Source organism: Nanorana parkeri, unplaced genomic scaffold, assembly GCF_000935625.1.
Source record: "Nanorana parkeri isolate BGI_ZX_2015 unplaced genomic scaffold, ASM93562v1 scaffold156, whole genome shotgun sequence".
In the NCBI taxonomy this organism is placed as follows: Eukaryota; Metazoa; Chordata; class Amphibia; order Anura; family Dicroglossidae; genus Nanorana; species Nanorana parkeri.
The window spans coordinates 1,981,037-2,002,127 of record NW_017306424.1 but is presented as its reverse complement, the minus strand read 5'-3'; the positions used below and the strand labels follow the sequence as shown (position 1 = coordinate 2,002,127).

The window sequence follows — 21,091 nt, the reverse complement described above, 5'->3', positions numbered from 1 at the left end:
ATATTATATAAATATTTTATAGATATTTCTTTACATATATCCTATCCAGCTGATGAAAGATATTTTCTACAAATGCTACCATATCAAAATTAACCATTGATAATGTACATAATGAGTAAACACGTTATATATAATTGTTCTAAAATAATATGTAAACCATAAACTGATAAACACACAAATTATGCAAAGATTATAACTAAGTAAAAGCACAAGAACAGATAACATGTGCATAACGGATATATGATATAATATAAAGAATCCTTTTAATTATTAAAATGCATATACAGTTACTCTGAGGCTGAAGCATTAAATGGGGTGAAAGAACCCATACTAGCCAAGGCAGCAGTAGTTTTTTAAAAAGTCACATGCTGAGCACTGCATTGGGTGGTCTCGCCAGACCATTAATTTCAACAACAATCTTCCCATATGTTTATATGTGCATTTAACATACATTTATGCATGTTTTGTACTAAATACATCCCTTGACATCTGAAAGCCCTGGGACTGCTGCTGGACTCTGCCATCTTGGATGTGATGTCAGCAGCCCCACCAGACTCAGAGCTGTCCTTCAAGTGACATTCTATAGCATATGTTTCAAACGCAAGGCCCGAGGGCTAATTCTGACTTGCCAGGCCATTTTATATGGCCCTCGTCAGTGCCGCCATCAGGGAGGTACGGCTTATACCCATGTAAGGGGCCCAGGCAGCCTGGGGGCCCACCTGGGACCCTAACATGGGTATTGGCCGACGGTGACAGGCAAGGGGGCGGCCCCCGCAGCGCCAGAGGAGGCCTTGCCCCAGCCGGTATTGGTGTATCCCTAATAATAACAGTGTGTGACTATGGGGGGGGGGGGCATTAGAGTGTAAGCTCCTCTGTCAGAAACTGATGTGACTGGCTCAGTGTGGCGATGGTGGGGGGCCCCGGCCTGAAGCCATGTAAGGGGACCCAAAATTTCTGATTGCTGCCCTTGCCCTCGCACCTCTCCTACAGCTTTAAGCTTTTAAACTGCAAACAGGCGCCAAGCTTCATAGGACTAATTCTAAAAGCAATAAAAAAAGTTTTAACATCCCATGCCCCCCTACACCTATCTCTAAACTGATGACCTGTAGGGGCTTTTAAAGTTTTGTCTATGGACTTTTTGGTGAATTTTGTTGCCGTTTCAAGGATGCACACAATTTTTAACCTAGGCATATTGGGTATCTATTTACTCGTCGTAACCTAATCTTTTATTTTTTCAAAAAAAATTGTATTTTATTGTGTTTTGGGGCACCTGCCACCATTTTATTCTACAGAGTGTTGGCTTTCAGAAAATATAGAATGTTTTGGGGGGTTGAAGTACTTTTCAGGCCTAAAATGTGGATTATATCATGAGTGCAAAAAAATAAAAAAAGGCCTTGGCAGCGAAAGAGTCCTTATGGGGTTAAAGTGGTCCTTTGTTTCACCCATACAGAGTAAAGAAAAAGGTCTACATTGCTTCCCCTTCCCTATCAGCATATGGTTAACTTTCCTTTACTCCCCCACTGCTTTACATATTTAGCCACCACCAAGTTGAATACATGACATTTTGAAGTATGAGTGAGCATGTGACTTTTCTCATGTTATAGTGGTGGTGCATCCTGATTGGCCCATTGTCGGGTAAAGTGTTTATAACCCTGTGTAAACACTTATAAGTTGAAGTGGATTTTTCTTTTGTCAGTACTGGTGGCTGAGCTGAGTGTCTTGGGAGCAAGGCTGGGAAGGGAGCGGGGAGCTACATGAACCTTATACTTTACCCTTCATGGGCAATGCAAAGATTCACTTTACTTCCTAAAAAAGGAGAATCTTTCCAGTAATAATAAAAATATTTGTGACAAAGAATCTCTACGTAAGGGTGTCACCATTTGCTTGGGTCTAGTACAGCTTGATTTCTAAATTCAGTCTAGCATTGGTTGTTCTTTTACTATTGCCTCACAATCCCCATAAACCCCTGGTGCCCAATCTACAACCCTAGGACAACATGCAGACCTTTGGTACTTGCTGTGTGGCCCTCAAACCCAAGCAGTTAGTAGTGGCAATGGGTTTCCCTGGTTTGTAAAGGGGCTGTAATGGCAGTGATATATAACATTCTCCTGTTATATGTCCCCAGTCTATGACTCCTGCAGCATGTATCTCACAGTCTTCTGTAGCATTACATACAGTGGGTATAGAAAAGAATCACCACCCTTTAAAATAATCACATTTTGTTGCTTTACAGCCTGAAATGAAGACAGACACAGTTTTTGTTTTACCCAGCTGTATTTACTTTGCACTCTGGAAAAATGATCACCCCCTCCTAAAAATGACTTGTAAACTCAATTAGGTGTAGCTAATCACCTTCTCAATGGCACACAGAGCCATTTGACTTTCAACTGTGATCAGCTGTGGTCATTTTGACTAGCTCAGCATGAAAAGAGCTTTCCTGGAGCATTTCAGTCCCTGGTAGTGCAACTGAAGCAAACAATCAGCTATGGGTGGCAAGGCACTGTCAAAAGATCTCCGCGATAAAGTTGTGGACAGGCACACGTCAGGAGATGGATACAATTTTTTTAAAGGCTTTATCAATGCCTAGAAGCAAAGTGAAGTCTATTATTAAGAAGTGGAAGGTATTTGGTACATCACCCTCCCTGGATCAGGATGTCGCTCCAAACTGGATGAAAGAGCCAGGAGAAAACTGGTCAGAGAGGCTACTAAGAGGCCTACAGCAACAATGAAGCAGTTGCAGGAATTTATTACAAAGAGTGGTCATTGTTTGCATGTGACAATTTTACAAATTCTCCACAAATGTGGCTTATATGGGAGGGTTGCAGGAAAAAAGCTACTCCTCAAGAAAGCACATGCAGTCACAACTGAGCTTTGCCAAAACGCACCTTGACGATTCTGAGGCCACATGTAAAAAGGTGTTATGGTCAGATGAGACTAAAAATGAATTGTTTGGCCTCAACACCAACTTGTTTTCTGGCAGAAATCTAATACAGCTCACCATCCAAATAACACCATACCTACAGTAAAGCATGGAGGTGGTAATATCCTGTTATGGGGTGTTTCTCTGCAGCAAGGACTGGAGCACTTGTCAGGATAGAAGGAGAAATGGATGGCACAAAATATCATCAAATTCTTGAGGAAAATCTGCTGCCTTTTGCCAGAAAGCTGTCAATGGGAAGAAGATTTACCTTCCAACATCACAATGACCCAAAGCACACAGCAAAAATGACCACACAGTGGTTGAAAGAGAAAAAGGTGGATGCCCTTGCATGGCATAATCAGAGCCCAGTCTTAAACCCCATTGAAAATCTGTGGAATGACTTGAAGACTGCAGTCCACAAGCGGTCACCATCAAATGTAATTGAACTTGAGCAGTTCTGCAAAGAAGAGTGGGCAAATATTGCAAAGTTTAGGTGTGCAAAGTTATTAGAGACATATCCCAACAGACTAAAGGCTGTAATTAAAGCAAAAGGTGGTTCAACAAAATACTGACACAAGGGGGTGATCCTTTTTCCAACTCAGTGATTCTGTTTTTTTAATTTTCTTGTTTTTTTCTGACATGTTGGTGTTATATCTTTCACTGGCATGTTATCGGTTGCACTGAGTAAATACAAATGGATAAAACAAAAACTGTGTCTGTCTTCATTTCAGGTTGCAAAGCAACAAAATGTGATCTTTTTAAAGGGGGGTGATACTCCATACCCACTGTACAGTATACTAAATATCATGGAAGGCTTATTTGTGATCTCTGGGGCCACAGAAGAGATATATAAGGTGACCACTATTACCCTAAACCTCCTGATTACTGCCAGTGTAAGTGGCAGCATGAGTTCAGTGTTAGCTAGATACTGATATGGTTTACTACATGGTACTAACAAAAAAAAAACAGCTATGCTTCCTATACTCCTCCAGAGCTTCTTTTATAAATTACAAAACTAACCCTAACAAAAGAAGCTCAGGATGCACATTTGATATGCTGGTGATGTTTACAATCTCAAAATTTTGCAATACCGCCATCTGTTGCAGATCACTAGAGCACTCAAGTATTATGGGTCTTGTGATGCACACCCTTTGGAGTGCACCACACTCCCCTATTCACATACTTCCTATATTGACTATTCTCTCTCTACCAACTTTTTTTATATTTTGTCAGTGCAATCCCTTCCGATTATTGCTTTAATATTACAGGTTCTGCATAAAACAGCTAAAGCCTACACTAAATTTTTCCAGTCTTCATGACATCTACAGAAGCTAGTCATAAAAATTACAGTTCTTTTAACTGCTGCACTGCGAGCGGGAAACAATTTTTCATAAAGAATAACAATAAAAACACAAAACAGCTTTATTCTGTGAAACAATACAGGTGTCTGTCTTAATGAAAATAAGTATTAAATGAAATAAACAAGTGATACCTCTGTCAGCATGCATATACATTGTGATGGGGAGTAATATACTTATACGATATGAACCTGAGATATTACAAGTCTTCTGCCTGACACTAATATCTTTATTATGTTCTTTTAGACGAGCATTACTCTGTGACTGGAGATATGAGTTTCTGTAGAAAAGTATTTTGACAGAAAGCACTGCAATGTGGAGAAAAGTCAGACAGTGTATGATCAAATGCAACAATTGCAACACATTAAAACTATAACAATAAAATATAAGAAAATCCATAACAACATTTATTTTCTTGTCAAGTGTAATTACATTTTATTTAAAATAAAAATGGAGTAATTGAAGTAACAAGGGAAAAATAATCTATGAATGAATCTGCCAGAGAAATTAAACCATTTCTACTTTATTTAATAAGGCTGTACAAAGACGAGTAATGATGCACAAAGTGTGAAACCTCAAAGCATCCAATCAGATTTAATTGTTTTGCCAGAACAATAGTGGAATTGCTGATTGGTCTACCATATTCCCTTTTATACATTTTTGGTAATATGTAGGGCTACGCAGTTTTGAGGCTTGCCCATTAGCCAAGTATTAGTAGGTTAGTCTTTGCATCTTTTGTCATACTCCATTCTTTCATAATGCCAGATAACACTGAGACAAATTAGCAATTAAGAAACATGGAGCATCTCTACCCTCTTGTCTCCCGCTTCTTTAACCTCGGCGCCTGGTAATGCTTCTGCCAGAGACTTCGATTAGCAATAGGTAAAGAAAATGGCACTCGCAAGGAGATCCGTCCATCCAATACTTTATTTGCAAAAAGGCATAAAAGCAGCAAACAAACAGATGCTTTCATGTTTAAGCCCCCAACACTGGGCCTTAGTTGTAGCCAAATTAGCATTTTAACATGAAATGAATTTATCTTGAGTAAAGGACAATGATCAATAACATTTCCTATGGTTATACCTCAAAGTGGTTTAATGCTGTGTTATGCTGATACTATTCCCCAAATGAGCTGATGAACATTGCATGGGTTTGAATAGTAACTATTCTTTCCATGATATAGACAGACCTCTTTCTGAAAACACTACAAACTAAATTTTTGGATTAGTCTTCCACATGCTTATGCAAAAAGATGCTCAGTAAGAATTCTACACAGGTGTCAAAAACGTCGCACCTAGAGGACATCCCTAATGCCAGCCCGGATGATGTTTTTTGTTTATATAAATTGTCCACAATAAAGAATTACTTAGACAAATGTTTCCTTTCCTCCACAGCTAGAGGACCAAGGCTTGCATCATCTGACTTGCTTTAAAGAAGAACACTGGGCATAAATATTCTTAACCCTGCAGTGGGGCTGCCCCCTCACTGCAAGGGTTAGTGCTTCACAGCTGCCTGGCTCCTAGACCAGTCCCTGTAAACTTGTTTCCACTCCGCTGTAATGGCCTAAGGTCCTGGTACTCATTATTTCCTATGGAGTGTATAGGACGTGAGGACACCAAAGGCCATTCCATCTGAGGAGCTGACAGGAAACAGGGTGTAGTGACCAGTTTAACAGACAGCTGGCTGTGTGGTTCAGGTGAGTATATCTTTTTTATTTTCATCCATAGAGGAAAACAAGCACTTAACCCTTGCAGAGCAAGGGTAGCCCCACTGCAAGGATTAAGAATATTTATGCCCAGAGTTGTTCTTTAAAACTGTCCCATCTATTCCAAACAACGGCTCCCTTGTGGCTTGCCAGGTGTTTAAGAAATTTTAGAAATTACAAACCCCAGAAAGCTGTGGTGAATTAAATGTTGTTGTCCTGCCCACTGTAACAATCTACAACGATCTAAAAGAGCATGCACCCCAAAGCTTCCACTTTGTTCAATCTCAGATTTCTTTCATTTTGCTTTGGAAACCTTGGATCTTGCTTACCTAGGGGTCTATGCTCCTCTGCCCACCACCCCCTGCCCACTGACAAGTCACAATCTGCATACTGTGCTTATAGTGCATAGGCTATAATGCTTCATCTTAAGCTTTTCATTTTATATAGAGTAGAGAATATATTATAAGAAAAACATTCCAATATGTACAGTATATGCCATGATGTAAAAACATAAATGGCTAAAACAACGGAAAATGATGTACTGTATATACATTTAAATAGAACTGTTTTTTTGGGTGGAATATAATGCTATAAAAGAATACATAAAAAAAAGCTGAAGAACATTGTTGTAAAGCATGATTTGCTCTATCGCCCTTTTGGTGTGGAACACAAAATCCCAGATTGATGGTCATTGCATTGACAAAGTACAAATAGTTATCTGTGTACTAATAACTGCATGAACAGAGTCTGTACTGTAAAGACAAAATAAAGCTGCATATAAGTTGAAGAAGCACACGCATTTGATAACTTTTGTCCTTTAGAGGTTTTTTTTAACAGATGGAAGATGGGGGGGGGAGGGTCCAACAGTAGATGGAGAATTCCAGAGAATGGGGACACCACATGTTAAATGTTGGAAGCATGCACAAAATACATTTCCAAGTAAGGAGGGCATCAGTAACTTAGGTCAGTGGATAAGGGGAGAGTTTTTGAGTATAAGGTCAGAAATTTAGGCAAGTACTTTGGTGAGGATTAGTGGTAAAGTGTTATAAAGACAGAGCATAATAAACTGAATTTTATTCTTAGGTTCATAGGAAGTCAGTAAAGAATTACATAGAATGACAGCAGAAGAGATGTGATCTCTATTATAGTAATCACGTATTATAGTAATCAAGATGACTGTGTGAACAAGGAATGCTGTGGCTCTGCATGTGAGGGCTGATCCTAGGCAGTGAACTTTGAGGAACATGAGATGACCAAGCCAATTAAAAGCAAGATAGATGTTGGGTAGTGTTGGGAAGGATAGGGAGTGAAAATGATTAGTTCTGGATTTTAGGTATCTCTCAAACACTATATGTGATGATTTAGCTGACATGCATAGGTGGAAGTAAAGAAGCAAAAATGCACCAGGTCAGTGGTCACATTTGTGAGTGCAGCCCCTGTGTAGAATTGAGGCAAGACTGAAGAAGGTCAGCAAGTGAGATAGCAAGAGGAAGAGGGTCAGTCTGTTGATTACATGTTCAGTTACTTGGCATAGGCTATAGTTTAACCACAAAGCACAATACAAAATGGATACTTTTCAAGGTTTTATCTTCACTGGCAACTATTAGAGAAAGAACAGAGTTATGTGGGGCCACCAAACAAAATTTTGGTGCAGATTGTATGTAACATAAGATTGACCCTATAATCTATATGACCAGAACAATATAATGTATCTCAATTTTGACTCCTGGCTGCAAAAGGGCAGGGCCTGAAAATAATTTTTAAAAAGTAATTATAATTTGAGGATGTATATTTAAATTCTTGCGTTCCACTCTTGACTGGGTAAAAGCAGGTGCTTGAAGAAACCAGTTCCCTGATAGTGACAGCAGTGGGTCATGGCTATGCAATGCCAATTGTAGCTTCAGCAAGGGGCATGTGACAGGGCAAGAATGCAGGAGCAAACATGGGAGACATTTGTCACCCCATAACAGGAACTGCCTGAACAAAGCAGGATCACCAGGTATTCTTTTAAAAAAACTGTATAGAAAAGAATATTGAAAAGTTTTCATTATAATAACATAGTAAAGCTTATGTGAGATTGCAGTGATTGGCTTTAGGGTGTTCATGTCACATTTTTTGTGACAATAAAGATTTGCCACTTGGTTGGTTGGCAATCAGTCCCGGACCATGGTCCTCTTCAGTCCTTGTTTGCTAGGAACGCTGAAGTCCTAGCAACCAATGATGTCAGGTGTCCTCCTCCTCTGCAGTGCTCTAATGCACGTTAGGTGTGTTGTGCGGTATCATGCCTTACTCGCACAGAACCGTGCGATTAACATAGTGTAGGTGTGAATAGCCCCTCACACCTACAATGTCTATTGGTTTTGCCCTCCCCAACAGCCCCTTGAGAATATTAATTGCCCACTCATGCTGTAGATTAAGGCATTAAACTCACAATAGTTACAGTTCTTGACACTTTACAACACTACACACATTATAATAGTTCAAATGATCAAGTTAGTACAAGAAAAGTATCAGAAATAGTGTACCTGCATTGAAGTGATGTTCAGAGGCCTATCAATTATAATCCAAGTCACTGTCTCATAGCATGGAGGAATGGTCATGGAACCTTGATATGTCAGAAACCCAAATGAGTCTGGATACAATTCTTCAATGCTAAGATCTTGTATGAAATTGACTTCATCTGTAGAAATAAATGTATACAATGTTACACAAGCAAGCAGTTATAACCATTTTAAAACACTGCTGGTGGTCGTTAGGCTCCTAGTAACCCAGTAAGTGTAAAACATTGAGAGAGGTTGGGCAAATTTAAATGATGTTGTTATACTTTACCCCAATGAGCTGGGCTTAGTACTCCGCTTCTCGGCTGTATTTGGTTTAGTAGCTTGAAAAAGGTCAGAAGTACCCATAAAGGTTGTTGTATGGTCATGTTGCCCTGAGGAAGGGACCCTGCGTGGCTGATTAATACATGTGACTTTTTCTTCAATAAATCACTAAAATTCAATGTTATTCTGTGAGTGCTAGTTGTTGTAACACACAACTATGTTTGTGCTACATTCCTCCGGTGTCATTATCTATCTATCTATCTATCTATCTATCTATCTATCTATCTATCTATCTATCTATCTAGAGAAAGAGAATGTATGCATAAATACACATCTCTGTAATCTGCAGAAGGATTTTAAACTGGATAATGGGGATTCGTAAATATACTGATGGGGAAGTCATTGCTTTGGTAGCGGCCAATCTATTTAATTACACACTGACCTAATCCTTCACTACTCTTTTCTCTTGATAGCTGGCAGCCTTCTCACCTAATAGCCTATCAAGCAAAATGCACTGAAAGCTACTGCTTGACAGTTAGCCATTGATATCTCCAGTTTTAAGCTTGTGAGATAGTGATTGACAAGCTGACTGCACAAGCTGTGTAAATAAAATACAGGAATGGATAATATAAGGCATGAATTAATCATGTGACTCAATCTATGCACTGTATACTGTACAGCCTTGTACATGGTTGGCACAGTTTAAATATTGTAAATAAACAATGTTAAAATGCATAACTCTTTGCAGAGGCAGGAAATAGGGATCCAGGATTTTCTTCCATGCCTTGCCTGTTACATAGTTGGTTTAGTTAACATCCATCCATCATGGTCAGCTTTGTAAAAGAAAAAAATTATATGTTTGACACTTAACACCTCAGGTGACGCAGAAAATGTCAGTGTATGTGGCATTTTAAACCAAGAAAAACCAAGAAGCAGATTTCGCTTATGGTGAACTAAAGTCGCACATTAAAAAGTTAGAATTTACAGGGTTAGTGCGCTCAAAGCAAATATTTCTGTTTTTGGTAGATGTTAAAGAATTACGTCATATAACATTATGTTAAGTGATTAGATACTCTAGAACCCGTCCAAAGCTTGGTCCCCAGTTTCCAGATGTCTTCAACTCTAATTCACAGATGGAGTTGGGCTATGGATTGCCAGTGAGCCTGTTAATTACCCATCTTACATCTGTGGAGGATTCCTTGTGTGGAAAGTAGCAAGTCATTTCAATATATGATCAACACCTATTCCCATGGAAAAAATGTGTTTACAGTTTTTCTCTAGATGTCTGAATATCCGAGAAAGTGAAAACATTAGAGACCTCCTGGAACTAGTCTGTTTCTTAGTCACCTCTATCAGACCTGCTCACAGTCATTTTTATAGAGTTAAAATTATGTCTACGTGGCTCAGGTTTCTATGCTGATGATAAAACATTAGTATTATATCCCTTTTTTGTCAAGGTCTCTGCTCCCCAGGGTTATGCTAACATCATAAAAGATAATGCCGCCCAAACATTAGCAACAGCAGAGGGATAACGTCTACTGTCACCACATTGACATATTGCTCCCTTGACAAAGTTTTATTCTTCAATATCACACTGTAAGGGCCAGCATGGTGTGCATGTAAACTTAGCACAATCTCATGAGTGTTTAGTTTTGACTTTTTTAATACACTCAGACTGGATAATCATGGTAAAAAAAGATGTGGTACTTTCTGCTTTCTTTTTTCTGTTTTTGAAATAATTATCTGTTTATTTGAGGCTTAATACCTTTGACATACTCAGTTCTGGGTTCTAGACATGGACTAAACTAGGTTAATTGCCAGAACAAAACTTTCCTATTAGCGCTTCCCTGCCTATCAACCTTTATCTCAACCAAAGTGGCCATATTAGGATCCATGTTACTTTCTCCAAGTCCATACATAGTGAAAGAAACTAATTTCTGGGATTTCTCTGGTGCTGACTAAATAAGGATTATTATTAAAAAGTCCACGTTGCTTTAAGGAAATATAAACCTTGTTGATTGTTTAATTCACACACAGGGTTTTGTTAGAGGTGGAAAAAAATCTCAGTGCCAATAGCTGTTTTGTGGACCCTTACTGGGTGAACTCGAAGCAGAAGGTTATGTCACTCTGTTGACACTTTGTCATATCAGCAATTTCTAACCCTAAAACCCTGTATTTGACAAACACTTCTCTTAGAAAAAAACAAAAACATCTCTTGTGGCAATTAATTCCAACTGCATTAAAGGTAATCACAGCATTTGATCATTTTTTTCCCCTGAACTATCATCACACCGAGGACTTTATTGTAATCTTAGTTTTTTGGTGTTTTGGGTTTCTTTTTTGCATGATTACACATCACAGCTTCATGTAGATGGGAACATTCCCTCTGAATATAAAGCGTTGGATACAATATCTGTTTGATTTCTCATAATTCCTTGAGTAAAGGCTCGTCCCAGTATCACATTCAAATACACTGCCTGGCCAAAAAAAGTCTCTACCCGGATTTAGCTACACAAATAGGTAATAGCCTTGGATAAGTGTTATGATCTGGGGTTGTTTCAGTTGGTCAGGTCAAGGTTCAGTAACATTGTCCCCCAAAAATTAGGTCAGCTGCCTACCTAAATATACTGAATGACTGATGGCACGGACATATACCAAGATGATAATGCCCGGATTTGTCAGGCTGAAATTGTGAAAGAGTGGTTCAGGGAGCATGAGACATCATTTTCACAAATGGATTGGCCACCACACTCCAGACCTTGACCCCATTGAGAATCTTTGGGATGTACTGGAGAAGACTTTACACAGTGGTCTGACTCTCCTATTATCATTACAAGATCTTGGTGAAAAATGAATGCAACTCTGGAGGGAAATAAATGTTGTGACATTGCATAAGTTTATTGAAACAATTCCACGGTGAATTCATGCAGTAATCAAATCTAAAGGCGGTCCAAAGAAATATTAGAGTGTGTGACTTTTTTCCTGGCCAGGCAGTGTATTATTCTATAGCTTTGGTTCACGCATCATAGCACCAAACTTAGTGTTAGAAATATAGGGGGTTATTCATAAAGCTGCCGAAGGCAGCCGAGTGAATAACCCAGCTGAAGTGAGAACTCCGCCCAGCTATCATCTGCAGGCCTTATGGCGCGCTTCGGCTGTCACTTTGGCTCAGTTTAGCCGAAGCATATGCCTGTGGCTCGGCTGAGCCGCCCAGCCACCTTCGGCTGCTGTACAGGCTATTGTGAATAGCCCATGCAGCAGCTCTTCGTTTCACCTGAACCGAAGGGCTCTGGCGGCCGAAGAGAGCCCAAGGATTAGCCGAAGCTACAGCTGGATCCTTCTGCTCCTTCGTGAATAGCCACCATAGTCTGTGGACTGTCATGACATGTTTTGATAGTTAGACATTAGTAGACGAGACATTACCTTCAACCCAATTTATCAAAGGTCCAATCTGAGTATGGTTTCACTTGTATATATACACCACTTACATTCGTTAGAGCCTAGTTTACTTTACAAGGCCTCCAGCACTTTTTAAGATCAAGGCTTCACATGTTGTTACTAAATTGACTGCAAAACATAACTGGGATTATTCCTTTACTCAGAATGTTTGTTTAGCTACAGTAACATTGCATTGAACTGTGCAATTCCTACCAGGGTCATCGAAGGGCTTTTGCTTGCTGTTCTGGTTGAGTGGGAAAGTTATTGCCAGCTCTTTTGGCAGTTGCTTCTCCATCTTGGCTAGTGTTATTGTGTTTTTGCTTTGATGTGTCTGCTCTTCTTACCAAAGGACGTGTTACAACACGCTACTCCACTTTATGGCATTTCCAGCATGGTTTTCTTGCTGGGTAGGATTTCTCCTGGCAATTGCTTGACTACCAGGAGAACGTGGCAGACAGTAAAGATAGCATTTCTTTATCCTTCTTAGCAACAGTTGATCCAGCTATTGCTGCTTCATCAACTCACCTGCGTTCCCTTGACACATTCTTTCAAACAGTTTGTTATAGGCAGACATGTTCATCAGACTCTTTTTGTGGATTCTTTCACCTTCTTATGTTTCAAAGAAGGGATGAAAGAACCAAGAAAAGTTCGGTTTGCTGGACATTTGCTGAAGGAGGAAAGCAGGAAGTCCACAAACCCCAAATATAGGGCTTGAACTCCAATGAACTCTATTGGAGGTCAATCTTGTGATTTCTTTTCTAGCCTTTTTAAGGTCAATTTGCAAGTTGTTTTTTTTTGTTTTAAACATTTTTTGCACACTTTTTTTTTAAATTCCATTCAGCAGTTCTTGAAAGGCAACATTGAAAATACACAATTCTTTTAAATTACATGCTTAAGAGGTGCACACCCATGCAATGTTCTTCTTGGGGTACATAGACAATGTTAAATATAAAATATATGCACAGACACCATAGAAAAAAGTTGTTGTTTAAAAATGAATTAATAATGGCCCATGATGTAAACACATATCAATCACATTGTCGAACCATATATATTAATCGTCAATCACAATGACCCCATTAACTGACCAATCCTTTTTTGCTGCTACTCCCGTTGCAAATGTCAGTTCCCAGCCACTGCTGGAATGTTAACACAGCATTGAGGAACCTGGATAATGTAATTAACCAGATATGGTCATGACTATATTTGATCAGTGACGTTACTTTGATTCTCTTAGATTGCAAGCTCTTTCGAGCAGGGCACCCCTAACCCTCCTGAATTGAATTGTATTGTAACTATAGTGTCTTACTTTATTTTGTAAAGCACTATGCAAACTGTTGGTGCTATATAAATCCTGTATAATAATAATCATCCCCACAAGCGTGTTTACAATGAGAAACAAGGCAGCGGACAGGAAACTGTCATTTACTTGCGGCTTAATCTAAAATATGTAGCCATACCTATAAAATATCAGTCATGCATGCTTCTGCATAAATGAAGACAGTCTCCTGTTGTGTACCCTGTGTGTTATGATGTCACTCCCCCTTATCACTGAGCAGACGAGGAAGATCCTTGGTGGGCTAGGATTTTAACACCTTAAGGGTGGAATCCTTGACTCTTCGTGGGGTAAAAATGCCTTTAGAATCTTCAAAAAGTTGTATTAAGGCACAATAAGCTCCAAGGAGAGAGGGCTAGGGCACAAGATATCCAAAAGTGACAATAATGCAAATACAGACTTCACTGTCAATAAAGCGATAAGGGCACTGTCAATACAATACAATACAATACAATACAGGGCACTGTCAATACAATAAAGAGATAATGGCTTTTCCTCTCGTCCCCGCACATCATTCAATACAGCATGTAACAGCCAATGAAAAGAACAACTATAGGTAAAAAGGTCAAATATCAGCAGTGGCTGGGTAGCAGTGAAATGGCGACATGATAGTGTGTGGTTTTTTTTTCTGTCCCTTTCTTCATCCATCATGTGTGAAAATTCAAACTCAAATGGCAACCTTGAGCCTCTATTCTGTACACTCAAAACCCCTTACTTACACCAAAGCTACAAGGAAGAATTTTAGTAGATAAAGCATGCTACATAACATGGCAATTAATCACCAACATTCATGATCATCACTAAAGAGATGGAACACAAGCTCTCTATTAGGTAATCTGCAAAGTATATTGTAAGGATCACATACACATAGCTGAATAATTGTGGTCTCAGAGGAACAATTACTACCACATGCTTTTTTTTTTTAGTTTGCCCCATAGGGAACTGTTTGTTCTATCTGTTTAGTGAATGATCACTAGCTATTCACCGGAGATTTTAGTAGGGCAATTGAGCTACTAAAAAATGCCTGTGTAGTCCTATCCTTAAAGGGTAATTACACTTTCCCAGGCTGTCTTAGGGGGTTATTTGCTTAGCTGCCGAAGGCTGTTCGGCTATTTACTTCAGCCTTGTACAGCTGATTTGAGCTGTACATCGGCTAAAATCAGCCGTAGTTTGGCTAAAATCATTCGTACATCGGCTGCCTTTGGCTGCCTTCGGTCAGCCAAACATGCTCTGCATGTTCAGCAGAGCTGAAGTGCAGAAGGAGCTGATCCAACATCTGGGTCAGCTGAGCCGAAGCTCCAGCAGCTCACTCCAGCTGCTGTTCGCCCCTGTTCTCATAGGGACTGAATGGCAGTAAGAAAATAGCATTTAGCTCGGCTATTCTGCTCACTACCTCCGAGGTAGCAAGCAGAATAGAAAAAAAGTTAAATGAATGAAAAAAAAATGTTGAAAAATTATTTAAAACATTTAAAAAAAATAGGAAAATAAAAAAAATAAAAAAACTTTAAAGAAAAAAAAACCGACGCAGGCCATCCGGACTGCACATGACGAACTCCGGCTGCATAATGAAGCATCTGACAGATGCTGGCAAAATAAAAGTAAGCGGTGACATCACTGCTAGCCCCGCCCAACTGTTTACTATTGGCCAAGACCTGCCAGAGTGTTCTAACAGGTCCCGGGCAAAAACACAACTAGGCGTAGCCGACCGTGACATCATGGCCGGCTCCGCCCAGTTGTTGTTTGATGACAGATCAGTGTCCCTAGATCATTTGGGGATGCTGATCTGTCATTACAACTAGGCGGAGCGAGCAGTGAGATCCCAGCTGGCTCCGCCCAGCTGTCATTAGTGTGGAAAAAGGCAGCCAACCATTCTCCACGCTTCGCCTGTCAGCCGAGCTGAGGCATATGCGTTCTGCTTGGCTGCCTTCAGTTGCTGTATGGGCTATTGTGAAAAGCCCGTACAGAAGCCCTTCGGTTCGACTGAACTGAAGGGCTCAGGCTGCCGAAGCGAGCCAAAGGATCAGCCGAAGCTATGGCTGGATCCTTTGGCTCATTAGTGAATAACCCCCTTAGTCTCTGGTCCAACCTAATTGTCAGCTGCAGGCAGTTACCTAATTTACCATCTTGCTTAGGCCTTTCTTTGTGTGTCCTGGGTGTACTTGTATACTGTCTGTTGGATTTCTGATTACCAAACTACTGCTTGTCCCTCACCTGCTAATGGATTATCCTTTGTACCTTGCCTTCTGTTTGTTGCTGACCCTGCCTGGATTCTCACTTTGATTCTCTTGGATTTCCCTTTGGTACTGTTGCCCTCTGTTTGCTGCTGATATAGCCTGGATTCTGATGTTGATTCTGCTATATCTCCTGGTGCTGCAGTATCCTGTTTCTGGTTACACATGACTGTGAGTTTCTCTTTTATTTATTGTATCTACTGCCTATCCATATTCCTATTGGTCTTGTGGACTGTTTACACTTCTTTTACTAGGTTCCTATATCTTTCCTGGGTGCAAGATTCCAACCAGTCACCCCACCTAATATTGAGATAATGTCAGGGTTCCACGCTGACTTAACTGGTTTGCAGCATTCTGGCTTGGTGACGTTTTACTCAAGTGTGCTTCCTGCTTTGCCTAAACCAGACTCTGTAACGTTGCTCACTACTCCCAGGCTCCCTCTTATGGCCAAACAGGAGAGTATCATCTGAGAGAGCCAGATGGGAGTTTCCTGTCTCTGAGTGATGATGTCACCCCACTCACTATATAAACCACTCAGTCCAGTCTGACCTTGCCCTTGCGTGGCCTAAACTACTAGTGCATTCCTGCTGCTCTGAGTATTCTGATTTTGTGTATGACCCGATCCTGGCTGACGGTTTCCTCTGGTTCCTGCTCCTGGCTTGTTCCTGACAACTCTGATTTCCTGGTTCCTGCTCCTGGCTTGTTCCTGACAACGCTGATCTCTGTGTTCCTGACCTGGCTTGTACGACTACCCACTCCGGCTCTGAGCTTGGCTTGTTCCAGTTTATGATTTTTCCTTTCTCCTGTGGACACTGTTCTTAATAAATATTTTTAACCAGCACCTTATGCTTGTCTGGTTTTCAATGTGCTCTGACAGATAACAAGATTACCGGTCAGGAAATTGAAGTGACAGGAGGCACTTTTAGGTATTGTTTTGCAGCTAATGTGGCTGATCTGAACATCTCTTGTGATAATTAATTAATTATTAATAAAGTATTATAAATAGAAAGCATCTCCAAAGAGCATACATGCTGGAAAAATTATGTTGTATAAGCATTTGAACTGTTTGGAAAAAAAATCCTAGTCACTATGGCAGCTTGATAAATATTAAGCAATGGTGTATATTGGATTTTTCATTAAAGCTGACTTAAATTAAGCTTGTACAGTATAGACAGTTAAAACTACTAATAGTTTATCAGTTACTAAAAATAATTTATCAAACAGATGGGTCAGAAAATCTAAAAATGTTTTGTTGATGATGAAGCAGAAATAAGCCAGTGCCATGAAGGGGCATTTTGAGAGTGTCCATAAATAGGTAAGCAGCTATCTGAAATATGTGAAGGGAAAATATCTGCCTATAATTCAATGTTATATTATATACATTATATTATGAGGGGGACTATTCAACTGGTTTTGCAAGTGCTAAGCCATGAAAAAAGGACACCCAGAAGCTGTCCAAAGTTTGTTCTGCACTTCTATTCAGCAAGGCAGCAAATGCAATTTCAGGTCTGGCTGTCAGGTATGATGTGGACCTAGTAATGGAGGCTTTATCTCACCCAAAGATCGAGAAATCCTCTGGACTGCAGAACCCAGAACATAACTTTTTATGATTCTACGAAAAAAAGTATGTTCTCCATATCATTCTTAAACCCTGGAGCCCCTCATCATGAGTATGTGATAAAACCTAGGTGAAATATGTGCACCATCTACAATCCTACCAGCCAGTGCCTCACATACTCTTCCTGTCTTCTCAAATCTGTTGGATGGAACACATCTTGCCAACATACAATAGGTGCGTGTCAGTCCATTAGCATTCCCGGCTGGATCCCTGGACTGTGTTTTACATAAAGTTTAGTCTTGCAGAGCCAAAAATCAACTCGTGACCCTTGCATTGTTCTGAGCCATTCACTAAAGTGGAGAATGGTATGCAATCAATTCAAGCTGTCTGACCAAAAGGTAAAACCACTTTATGGCCAGAAATACCCATTCTACTAGTGAATAGTTCCTCTTTGCAGAGATAAGTATCCCTCTGATGTATGTCACTGGATACCATTCCCCATTTATTTCCTGAAACAAGACTGCTCCCAAGCCAGCATCAGAGGCATCTGTTTGTATAAGATATTGTTTGCTGAATTTGGGGGGTGGCTAACACTGGTCCCTTACACAAAACTGCCTTCAAGCTCTCTCTGCCTCTCCATTCCATTTTACCTTGGTGGATCTGCTCCTGTTGGTGAGATCAGTAAGTGGAAATGTTATAGTAGTTAGACACAAACTTCTGGTAGTATCCTACAATCTCTAGAAAGGCTATAGCCTGTTTTTGGCCATTCGCTGGTTCCAAATTTTAACTGCTTGTATATTCAAGGTTTTATGACCCCTCCCCCGCCCTATGCTGTAGCCCAGCTAGTGGGATTGTTCCAGAGCTCTTGCACATTTTTTGGATTGGTTGCTAACAAAACTTTTCGAATATAAACTAAAACTGCCTAGACCTTCTGTAGGCAGGAATCCCAGACAAGACTAAAAATTACAATATCATTTTAATTATGCTGAAACGTGCTTTGTGGGGCTTAGGAATACACGCCGTCAAGCCAAAGGGGAGAACCATTACCTGGAACAGCCCATCTGATGTCAAAAAAGCTGTCTTTTTATTTGGCTGTTGAGGGAACATGCCAATACCCTTTATTAAGATTGATGTTGGTAATGTACCTTCGAGACCCAATCTTTCTATCAACTCATCCACCCGGGGCATGGTATAAGCATCAAATTTGGATATTTTATTTTGTTTCCTGAAACAAACCGCAGGCCACAATCTAGCTTAGGAATGAGCATTATGAGACTTGGCCTCTTTTCGTTAGCGTCCACTATGACCCTAAGGGCTAACATTTTCTGTATCTCTTCTGAAATGACTGTTCTCTGAGCCTCAGGTACCCAAAGATCTTAGCTTGTGCCTCAGTCACAATGTTATGGTAAATAACATTAGTTTGGCCAGGTACTTCTAAAAACACCTCTCAATTTTTCTGCAATCACTTTGTTTCTTCCCAAATCTGAGAAGGAGACAGGGTTTCTGACTTCCAAGCAAATAGTATTAGTAACAAGACATGCACACCCATTTATGCATTATTTAACAAAAAATTGCAGCTAGTAGAAAAGTGGGTGCTGTAACAGAGCACACAAACTATATGAAATGGTAGCTAAAAAAGTCAGCACACCAAACAGTTTGATAGTTTAAATATGCATATACAAAGCAGCAGAAAAATAGATTAAAAAAGTACAAAGAATAATTCATAAAAACACGCCGCTTTCAGAGTTAATACTTTGGGGGACTTGACTTAAAGGGGTATTAACTCCAAAATATTGTCCAAGGGTTGTCCTGCACGTTTATTGAGCAAGGTAGAACACAAACACAGCTTCAGTGCGGGAGGACTTTGTACAGAAATCCACAGCAGCAGGATTCCACAGTAGAGAAAGCGAGATAGAGAACAAGAGCCATGAGCGTCGGTCAGCTCCAAAAGGCCTATAAAAGCTAAGACTAACAATAAGATCTGGCCATCAGACAAGATGTAGACCTAGGAGTGGAAGTTTAATCCCACCCTTAATTCTACAATGCATCTGGGCTCCAGGATCTAGAACAGGATTTATTAAAATTCTGAGAAAACAAAAAGTTTTTTATCCTGGAGCCTATCACCATGTGTATGTGAAAAACACTGTCCACAATCCATGGTCACACTATACACTGTCCACAATTCTATATATTAGTAATGGGCAAACTTGCTTTGGTTCAAAGGTGCGTTCTGTGAACCCACCAAAAAGTTCACCAGTTATGAACCCCATTGAAGTCAATAGCAGGTGAATCTTGAAAATCATTTCTCTCTTTTCATGGGTAATTGTAATAGGTAAGGGATTGGCAAACAAAGGTTGGGAAGTACTCTGAAAGACATGTGCTAAAGCACAAAAAAAAAAAAAATCTGACTGGGAGCATTGATTTTATTAATGCTTAAAGGACAACATTGAGAATGCAGAATTTCTTTACATAACATGCTTTAGGGATACCCTGAATCTGTCAGTGAAGTGGTGCATCTGTGTGGTGAATACAACCTAAAATAGAAAAGCTCACAGTTACAAAGAAAAAGAAACACTATAGAAATTGTCAGCAAATGACAGCCCCCAGCATCTTCCTTCTAGTCTGCTATAGATTTTAAAGGGGAACCCCATGTAAGAAAATGTATTAATGTGGGGTCCCCCAAAATAAATCCATTACCAGACTCTTTTCTGAGCATTCAGACTGGCAGGCCACGCGTACACCCTACCCCTCCTGAACTATACCAGGCCCCATGCCCTCAAAACTAGGGGGTGCCCTGCCCCAATGTTGATGCGGACAAGGGCCTCTTCACCACAACCCTGGCCTGGTGGTGGTTGCGTTTGTTTTTTGTCAATGACATCACCAGCTATACCCTGTCCCTTTGTTGACATTCCAATGAGTGGTCTTGAGCTGCCATTTAACATTAGTCACCTGTCAACAGGTGCGGATGTGTCCTTCGTTTTTTCTTTTTGATGGTAGGTGGCCGTCATTCACCGTAATTGACAAGGATCTGCATCCCTGGACGACATTAAAGGGTCCCCCTTTAAATACATACTAGCCCTGAACGGCATGGTATCGAATTGGGGGAGTACCCCACATCATCTAGAATTCCTGTATAGCTCTGAGCTAGCACGCTACTAGCACTGTACAAGTAGCACAAATTCTCTCTCCCTCTCAAAGCTGTCAGCTGTCCCTCACTAATTCCAACATATACTGACTAAAGGATGCTGGGAGGGCTGGCACATTTTTAAAGCCCCTTTATGGGCAATAATTTATTTTGAGTTTGCAGCTTAGGCAAAGCATTTTGGCATCACTTGTAGTGCATGGAAGAACTTGCCAATAGGTTCGCCATTTGGGCAAACGTTGCCACGAGCCCAACTTGGCAGCGAATGCAAACCTCATCCCTAATATTTATGTATTTTAAACAATAAAGTAGATAGTACTTGTGCAATGCTGGCCTAAGATTAGATGAGAAGCTACATTAATAGGACAATGACATATATCAGTACATTTTGTGGAGCATTTAATTATCATTAAAGATTGTAAAAGTGAAACTTGGGGCCATAATTGAAAATGAGAACTATTTATGGCAACAGTACTACATACTATTTACTGTCCAGTAGTTACTAGGCAAGTGAATGTTAAAAATTCAGTTATATAGATAGTTTAGAGATAAAATGACTTGGAGGTAATGTCAATATTGTT

General features: G+C 40.1%; 1 protein-coding gene across 1 annotated transcript in view; it reads right to left on the bottom strand.

The window, feature by feature from the left end:
• Positions 1–21,091, bottom strand: part of LOC108785342 (carbonic anhydrase-related protein 10-like) — a 341,295-nt gene that overhangs the window by 30,503 nt on the left and 289,701 nt on the right. Inside the window, exon 7 of the mRNA XM_018554392.1 lies at positions 8,509–8,663. Within this exon, the coding sequence (XP_018409894.1) occupies positions 8,509–8,663 (155 nt within the window). The remainder of the gene's footprint in view (positions 1–8,508; positions 8,664–21,091) is intronic.